A 9,511-nucleotide genomic window follows, 5' to 3' on the forward strand; every position below is an offset into this window, starting at 1 on the left:
TTATTCTCCTCCTCTTCCTCCTCATCATTGAGTGAGAGAGCAGCACATGCCACCAAAGTGACACACACAGGTACAATTATACAAAGCCCAATATACCCATCATGGGGACTGTCACATTAAGTTCACAGCATACAACTACTATGATCTTGGTGTGTTTACGTGCCCGTAACTTAGTGGTTCGGCAAAAAGAGATCGATAGAATAAGTACTAGGCTTACAAAGAATAAATCCTGGGGTTGATTTGTTTGACTAAAGGCAGTGCTCCAGCATGGCCACAGTCAAATGACTGAAACAAATAAAAGAATAAAAGAAAGAATAATTAATTCTTCGCTTAGATGGTGAGCTAGCAGAATTGTTGGCACACAGGGCAAAATGCTTAGTGGCATTTTATTCAGCCTTATGTTCTGAGTTCAAATTCTACCAAGGTCACCTTTCAGGGCTCAATAAAATAAGTAGCAGTTAAGTACTGGGGTAGGGTGATGTAATCAACTTAACCCCTCTCCCAAACTTAGTGGCCTTGTACCAACATTTGAAATCAATAATTAATTCTTTGTTTTAGGTGGCAAGCTGGCTGAAGTGTAAGCATGTCGGACAAAACACTTAGCAGCTTTTCTCCCATTTTTTTTTTTATATTCTAAACTCAAACCCCACCAAGGTTTAATTTTGCCTCTCATAATTTCAGTGGGGGCAATAAAATAAAGTACCAGTCAAGAACAGTGGGGTCAACGTAATCAGCTTAATCCCTCATCCTCACAGAATTGCTGGTCTTGTGCCAAAATTAGAAAAGGACTATTAATTCTTTATTTGTGTGTTTAATTTTACAGTGAACATCTCCAGAAGAACTGTAAATGTTGTCCAGGTTTCTACATCACAAACGAATACACATGTGAAGGTTTGTACATCACTGTACTTTTTAACTTTCTTACTGGTTCCATTTATTGTGCTGTGGACATGCTGGGCCATACGTTTTCATCAGTACGTGTGGGTGGCATGTAAAAGCACCCACTACACTCTGAGTGGTTGGCGTTAGGAAGGGCATCCAGCTGTAGAAACTCTGCCAAATCAGATTGGAGCCTGGTGTTGCCATCCGGTTTCACCAGTCCTCAGTCAAATCGTCCAGCCCATGCTAGCATGGAAAGCGGACGTTAAACGATGATGATGATGAATAACATCAACCACCACCACCACCACCAAAACTACTCCAGAACTTATTTTCCTGACTAGGTCTTATTCATTTTATTGTAATTTGAAAAATTCAAGGCAAATCGAAACTGGGAGAAATTCAAACTTAAGAAGATACCCAAGAAAATACCACATGACGTTTTATCTGATGCTGTTCCATTTCTGCCATCTACCGGTCATATTTGATTTATGGTAGGATTTCAATTGTTCCCATTTGCTTTTGTTTGTGATTATTGTTATTGTTATTGTTTAACCACATCTCATCTCAGAATATGCAAACTTATGATATATATATATATATATATATATATCAGATTGGAGGCTGGTGTTGCCATCCGGTTTCACCAGTCCTCAGTCAAATCGTCCAACCCATGCTAGCATGGAAAGCGGACGTTAAACGATGATGATGATGATGATGATGATGATATATATCTGTAAAAATATGTGACACTTATTCGGTAGCCATGATAAAACTCCGAGTTTCGGATGCCAGGGTGGGTACCCACACCAACATCTCTTCAGTTATCCGGACAGGAATTTTCAATGGCCGGATAACTGAAGAGATGTTGGCATGGGTTCCCATCCCAGCATCCGAAACTCGGAGTTTTATCATGGCTAACAAATAAGTGTCACATATTTTTACAGATAAATTCCTCTATTTACATAATATCAAGGTCTCTTTCTTTCTTTTGTTGTCCTTTCTATCAATATATATGTATATATATATATATATATATATATATATATATTACCATTATCATCATTGTTTCAAAGTCCAATTTTCCATACTTGCATGGGTTGTACAGAATTTGTCAAGGTAGATTTTCTCCAGCTGCATGCCCTTCCTGTCACCAACTTTCACCTGTTTCCAAGTAAGGTGATATTTCCCTATGACCAGACATGTCTTGGATGACTGGAAATGAAAGGACACCATTTGCATGACACTGAAAACTATCATGTGATGTCAAAGAAAGGAGACACCAACACACACATGCACATTTTTCTCCGTGTTTTTCTCCTTGTCTCCATATTCTTTCTGTTGAAGAGCGTAGCTCGAAATGTTAAAGACTTTCCGTATTCCCGGGCGTCATACTAATACATCCTTTTGTTGTTTACACCACCTGTCCTCGTCTGTTGTTGTTTTTTTTCATACATTCTCCCATATATATATATATATATATATATATATATATATATATACAACAGACATCTTTCAGTTTCCATCAACCAAATCCACTCTCAAGGATTTGGTCAGTCTGGGGCTATGGTGAAAGATACTTGCCCAAGTGATTGGGAAACAAACTTATTACTACACAGCCACATCTATATACTGAAGCAACTACTACAATGTAGAAGAGCCAGTTTATCCATTTGAAAACATACAAAATCTGTTAATATTCACCTTTTCTATATTTCTAAACAATACTGTAAAGTTGGTGTGTGTGAAACAGTATCATTGTCTCTGGGGTGTATAGCCAGGCCACTATTATCTCCCTTCCTATTCATAAGGTGCTATAATGCTTCATTGCACCATTGCATTAATTAAATAAAATCTATGAAATCCCTCTCTCAAACATTTTTGTTTTTCCCTACAGATGTAAATGAATGTCTAAAGAAACCAGTAATCTGTCAACAGGACTGTATAAACACCATAGGAAGTTATCACTGTTCTTGCAAAAAGGGGTTTTACCTGGAAAAAAATAACCACACCTGTAAAAGTAATTATGACTTTTTATTTATTCATTTTTAACTGTCCTGTGATATACAGAACATCAGTCTGTCCATCCCTTGCCATGCTCTTGTTTATTTCAACAAGTTTTTTTACTGTTCTTGTCATCAGGAGTTTTACCTGGAGGAAAATAAACACACCTGTAAAAGTAATAATGACATTTTATTTATTTATTCATCTTTAACCATTCTGTGTTGTACAGAGTATTGATCCAGCCACCCTATGCTGTACTCCTAGTTTATTTCCAAGAGTTTTATTGCATACCTTTTGAGAAGAACTCTATGTGTGGTTCAAACTAGTATGTGTGAAACAGTATCTTCGTCTCAGGGTGTATATAGCCAGGTCACTATTATCTCCCCTCCCATTCAACGTCTTGTCATTTCGGCATGTGAAACTTCTAACCCAGACACGTTTTTTTGTTTTTTTTTGCCTCTTTCCCATTATTTCTCTTTATTTTTCTTTCCTCATTTCTCTCTGTTGAAGAGCATAGGCTCGAAATATCAAAGACTTTTCTATTTTCCCTGAACCAGACTAATACATCTTGTTTGTTGTTCCCTCACCTGTCTCTATCTTTTGGTTTTTGTACATTTGAACCATATGAACCTTGTGTGTGTGTGTGCATGTGCATAATGGGAGTGCAACTCATAAGCAAGTCTATACAGTATATGTGGTCAGAATTGACATGTCTGCAATGGTGTGAATATCTCTGGATGTATATAGTTGTGGTGAGGCTTCAGTTTATGATACAAGTATATATGGTATATGTAGTCAGAATTGGAATGTCTGAAATGGTATAACTGTCTCTGTGAGTATATATTTGTGATGACGGTACAAGTTATATGCAAGTACAAATGGTACATGTAGTCAGAATTAGTCTGTGTGAAATGGTATGACCATCTCTGGGTGTATATGATTGTAATGAGGGTGCAATTTATATCCAAGTACATACGGTATATGTCGTTAGACTGTTATGCCTGGAATAGTTTAACTCTCCCTGGGTGTTTATAAAAGCAATAGAAGTGCAACTTATATGCAAGTATATACAGTATGTATAAATAGAATTGATGTATCTGACATGGTATGAATGTCTTAGTGAGTGTATATAATAATGGTGATATTATCATAGAGTGAAATGCTTTTTATTTCTGTACAATACAGGTAAAACTAATTGTCAGAACATGTATCCCCAGTGTGAACACTATTGCAAAGACCTCAAAACTGGTCCAGTTTGCTTTTGTAATGAAGGTTATGAACTGTCTCACGATGAATTTTCTTGTGTTCGTAAGTACTTTAAGTTTTATATCACATCAAAATATAATCAAATTTCGAATACTCATCATCGTCATCATCATCATCATCATTTAACATCTATCTTCCATCTCTCTCTCTCTCTCTCTCTCTCTCTCTCTCTCTCTCTCTCTCTCTCTGTCTGTCTCTGTCTCCTCCTCTCTCTCTCTCTCTGTTCATGTGTGTGAGCATATTTCTCTTTATGTGTCCAAGGAAAGGAAACACATTTATGTCAGTCGTGTTCAATTGTCAAACTGTACTGACTTTCTCTTTATCTTTCCCTTTCACTTTCTCTTTCTCTCTCTCTTTCACTTTCTCTTTATGTTCATATTTATGTGTGCAGGCATGTGACTGGTGTGCCAAAGGTTCAACCATTCATTCAATTCATCACCTTCATTTACTTTTATCATACTGAACACATATGTATTTATTTCAGACAAAACGAAATGTATTCCTCACTTCAACTTCTGTCACCATACTTGTGTCCCACATCACACAGGGTATAAATGCAAATGCAGAAAAGGTTATAAGCTAGACCCCAACGGTTACAGTTGTACTAGTAAGTATTTAAAATTGTTTATTAAGAATTCAATTTATGTTTTTTTGTGCATTTTAACTGGTACTCTGTCAGTTATGATGAGGGTCTCAGGAGATCTAATCAACAGAGCAGCCTGCTCATGAAATTAAAGTGCAAGTGGCTGAGTGCTCCACAGACACATGTACCCTTAGTGTAGTTCTCAGAAAAATTCAGCATGACACAGAATGTGACAAAGCTGGCCCTTTGAATTACGGGTATGACTCATTATTGCTTGGTGAGTGGACTGGAGCAATGTGAAATGAAGTGTCTTACTCAAGGATACAATGCACCACAAGGAATCGAATGTTAATGATTCTGCCAGCTCACCGCCTTCATTATAATAATAATAATAATAATAATAGCAATAATAATAATAATAATGATGATGACAATAATAATAATAGCAATAATAATTATAATAATCAACAAAAAACTTCCAAACTGTGGTTTTATTACCTTAAATGCTTTTGTCATTTCAGAAATAACTCGTTCTCATAGAAGGCATCATTTCTTTAGAGGTATGCATAGACATGTTAAACCTACAACACTCCAGCCTGACCATGTCCATCACCATCCCTATGACTACCACCATGTGGAGAATGACTACTACTATCACTAACTCGACCAGTAAGCTCCTCTACAAAATGATGATGATGATGATGATGATGATGATGATGATGATGAAAATAATAATAATGATAATAATAAATAAATAAATAAATTAGTTAAAACCAACTAAGATGTATTTCAAGAGAAAATTACGAAGAAATGGATATATTTGGAATGGAATTGATTGTTATGAGAATAAAGAACACAGTATGTACAATACTGATTTCTGATTCTTTTGTTTTTTAAATCTTAACCCCACCCACCCAGTATATCTACAGCTAATAATGAGAAAATGCTCAGTGTTTTTATTAGATAAATTCAAGAAGGTAGTGATGTACTGAATGATGAATGCAAAAGAACCAAAAAAAATAATTGAATTTAAGTCTGCCTCTTAGTTGAAGAGTTTGAAAATGGGGAGAAAAAGATTTCGACAAATGCAACTGATTGATTGGTAAAATTAAATGATTAATTAAATAATTGATAGGTGCAGGAGTGGCTGTGTGGTAAGTAGCTTGCTTACCAACCACATGGTTCTGGGTTCAGTCCCACCTTGGGTGTCTTCTACTATAGCCTCGGGCCAACCAAAACACCTTAACTGCACAGCCATCAGCCATACCTGTGTCTATTATGGGAATAAGGAGGCAAAGTAAGATTAATTAATAGATATGGCTGGGTATATGAGAGAATGATCACGGAAGAAGTTCTCAGTTCTTAGTATAGATAAATAGATGGTGCATCATCACAAGTGATTGCAGCTGCAAATGGTTTGATGTGGTAATTGCAAAATTTTCCCAAGGGGAAATAATACATTCCTTGTAAGCAGTTGAGGGTCAGTGACTGTAAGAGCATCCAGCCCTAGAAAAATCTGCAAGACGCATCAAACCCATACAAGAATGGAAGAGTGGACATTAAAGGAAAGGATAGTGTATATCCTTATCATAATAACTACAAGAAAACCAACAAGAGGGCAGTGCTCTTGCTAATTCTTTTTTCTTTTTTTTTAATGATCTTAAATTCTGAAAAAATTCATTAAAAAGTCAATTTGCATTTTTAGTTCTTCTTATAATATTAGAAATTGCATTTTCATAATGAATGTAATTAATTTTCTTTATTTGTGTGTATCTAATAACATTTCCTTCAATAAAACCATATCAATTTACATGTAATACAATACAAAATATTTCTTTTCTTTAGCATAGTGCGATGACTGTATATAACCTGAAAAATTTAAGCACAGCTATCTGTCTGTCTGTCCGTCTGTCTGTTTGTCTGTCTGTCTGTCTGTCTATCTATCTATCTATCTATCTATCTATCTATCTATCTATCTCACAGTTGAGATTCTAACCCTTTATATACACTCTGTGTGTGTGTGTGTGTGTGTGTGTGTGTGTGTGTGTGTGTGTGTGTGTGTGTGTCTGTGTGTGAGTCTGTGTGTCTGTGTGTGTGTACAGTGGGGAATGGAGTATAAACATTTCGATTTTTTAAAAAATTATTTAATCTAGTGTTTCCTAGTCTGGGATTTGCACACAGCTGGAGATCCACGAAGACAGCACAGAGGAGGTGGAGATGGAGATGAGGGCAGGCTCCATGAGCTGGGTTCAAAATTTGTTGAACAGACAGACTTTTCAAAGTCTTGAGATCTGTAGGAAAAATTCATAAAAAAAAAAATTGGATCCTAGATAGTAAAAAGATTGGATTGAGGACTACTCATAGTAGTCATAAGAAAAGGGGCAGACCCCATAATCTTTGCAACCCCTCTCCCACTCACTTTAGACCTGCTGAGGTCGTTGTTGTTGTTGTTAGTACCATTGATGGTGGTGGTTGTAGTTTTGTTGTTGCTTAGCCCCAGGTCAACCCTGATGCAGCAGACTTATGGTGAAAGATGTAGTTTTGATCATCTCATCCATATTTTTCTTTCAGACTAACTTATCAAACGTGTTCTTCATTTTTCTTAGGACAACAGAGCAGTCTCTTTGACTCTGTAACATGTCGGAGTTCAATTCACAAAATATTACTGTTATATTGGAGTTTAATATATAAAAATATTAGTAAAGAATAAAAAGTTTAGGAAGGTATAACAATGCACTATAGAACAAAAAAAATGGACTATATACCTGTTGTAACTTGGTAAACTATAGTCCGATGATATTTGGAATTAGAATTCCTTCTTCAGTTCTTATTTACTGGAGTCTCTGCTATAAACTGTCTATATTACTGTCACATTGGAAATCAATCAGTAAAAAAAATACTGTCACAATGAAGATCGATCAATAAACTACTAGTGTTATGCTGGAAATCAATCAACAAACGATTACTGTCACACTGGAGATTAATCAATAAAAAATTACAATAATCTATAAAAAAAAAAATTCTGTTGCACTTTACATGGAGTCTGACGGTTTAACCACTGAGCCATGTTTTAATAATCATACCTATTTATAACTTAATGAATACTACATTTTGCAAGTCTCCATATATTAATATGGATTTTCTACAGCCTTCAATTATATTTTTAGAAATTTGTGGTGCACCCAGATACCCATTATAGCACACAAATGCACTGAGGTGCACCATTTTTGAACCAACCACTGTGGTAAGATATAATTTGAGGTAAAGTTGGCTGCCCTTTCTAGCAATTTGAGCTTCTGCATAAAGGGTTTCCTCACTGAAGCAGTTGATAATTTGCTTAGAACTTCTGTAGTGATACCTGTAAGGCGAAATGTAGAAGGAAAGAGAATTCCAGAGGGTTGTAAATTTTGAGGAGGAAGGACTGTATTAAATATTTAGTATAGGCCTTGTGTATGTGAGAGACTGTGAATATATATATATATATATATATATATATATATATATATATATATATACATACACACATATATATATACACTCACACACACTACATACATATATCTTTTATAGATTATCTTATACTGAGTTCAGTCATTGGATTGCAGCCATTCCATGCCTCCTTTGTTTCACCTTTTGACTGGTACTTTATTTTATTGATGCCCAAAAGGATGAAAGGCAAAGTTAACCTTGGCAGGATTTGAACTTAGAATTTGAAGAGCCAGAAAAAAAATACGTCTAAGCATTTTGTCCACCGCACTAACAATTCTGGCAACTCAATAATGAACTTATTAACACCTTTGATAAATAGGTCTGCTCAATCAAGACTGGACCTCGGGCTATAAACAATAACAACAACAACAACAACAACAACAATCAAATAATGTTCATGATGAAAAGTTGTGTAATAACAATTTGTAACAATTGATTAATTAAATAAAAAGACAATCTCTCTCTTACTTTTCCTTATCTTTCTTATCTTTTTCCCCATCACATCTTCTGTATCACTCCCCCACCTTACTCACCTTCTCTCGCTCTCTCTCAATCTCTCTTTCTCTTCATCGCACACGCAAACACGCACACGCACACACACTTTCCTTTTTTCTCTCTTCATCTCCCTCTCTTTTCCCTGTATTTCTTTACCCTTTCTCCTGCTTTCACTTCTTCACTGTTTCCTCACTGCTCCCCCCCTCTCTCTTTGGATCAAATTTTCTCTTTCTCTCAGTGACTTTCTCTTTCTCTTTCATTCTCTGTGTTTTACATACTCTTTCACCTCCCCCCTCTCTCTTTCTCTTCACCTTAAGTCAATGCTAATCTAATCTATCTTCCATTAAGGATAATTTGTTGGGTGATATTCAGTGTTTTCTAGTAAGAACAGAAATCTTGGTTAATCCACCCATCAATCTACCATGATATTATCAGGGGGAGGGGTAGTAATTGGCAATTAACTTTTATAGGGGAGGAGATGTGGTTTGAGTGTGGGTGGGGGTAGTGTTTGTTGTGATGGGGGAGGGTAACTTAAATGGAGAGAAATAAGTCCGAAACAACATATACACTAAGAATGGACCTGGTATTCACACATAAACATTAAATCAGATTGTGACAATTTAACCCACATTAATCACTGGTATCATGTCATGTATAAACACCAGTGTGGGTTTTGCTGCCTCAGGCACTGATTATCAGATTTTATGATGGAAATGGTTTCGTGACATTTCCTTTTTATTTTGTATTTAGATACGTATTAATATATATACATAAATATATATATATATATATATA

General features: G+C 35.7%; 2 protein-coding genes across 4 annotated transcripts in view; one reads left to right on the top strand and one right to left on the bottom strand.

Annotated features, from left to right (window-relative positions):
• The window catches only part of LOC106869728 (apoptosis regulator BAX), a 134,077-nt gene that overhangs the window by 73,613 nt on the left and 50,953 nt on the right, over nucleotides 1-9,511 (bottom strand). The gene's annotated exons all lie outside the window — the stretch shown is intronic.
• Nucleotides 1-9,511, top strand: part of LOC106869727 (signal peptide, CUB and EGF-like domain-containing protein 2) — a 17,918-nt gene that overhangs the window by 5,709 nt on the left and 2,698 nt on the right. For 2 of the 3 annotated variants that reach the window (XM_014915578.2, XM_052971528.1), the window contains exons 3-7: nucleotides 824-891; nucleotides 2,777-2,899; nucleotides 4,069-4,191; nucleotides 4,634-4,756; nucleotides 5,254-5,606. In XM_014915578.2, coding sequence (XP_014771064.1) covers nucleotides 824-891; nucleotides 2,777-2,899; nucleotides 4,069-4,191; nucleotides 4,634-4,756; nucleotides 5,254-5,393 — 577 coding nt within the window. In that variant the 3' untranslated portion in view covers nucleotides 5,394-5,606. Of the gene's footprint in view, nucleotides 1-823; nucleotides 892-2,776; nucleotides 2,900-4,068; nucleotides 4,192-4,633; nucleotides 4,757-5,253; nucleotides 5,607-9,511 lie in introns of those variants that run through there. The other variant, XR_008265158.1, reaches the window with a different exon arrangement.

The sequence above is a fragment of the Octopus bimaculoides genome, chromosome 11 (assembly GCF_001194135.2).
Source record: "Octopus bimaculoides isolate UCB-OBI-ISO-001 chromosome 11, ASM119413v2, whole genome shotgun sequence".
Taxonomy (NCBI): domain Eukaryota; kingdom Metazoa; phylum Mollusca; class Cephalopoda; order Octopoda; family Octopodidae; genus Octopus; species Octopus bimaculoides.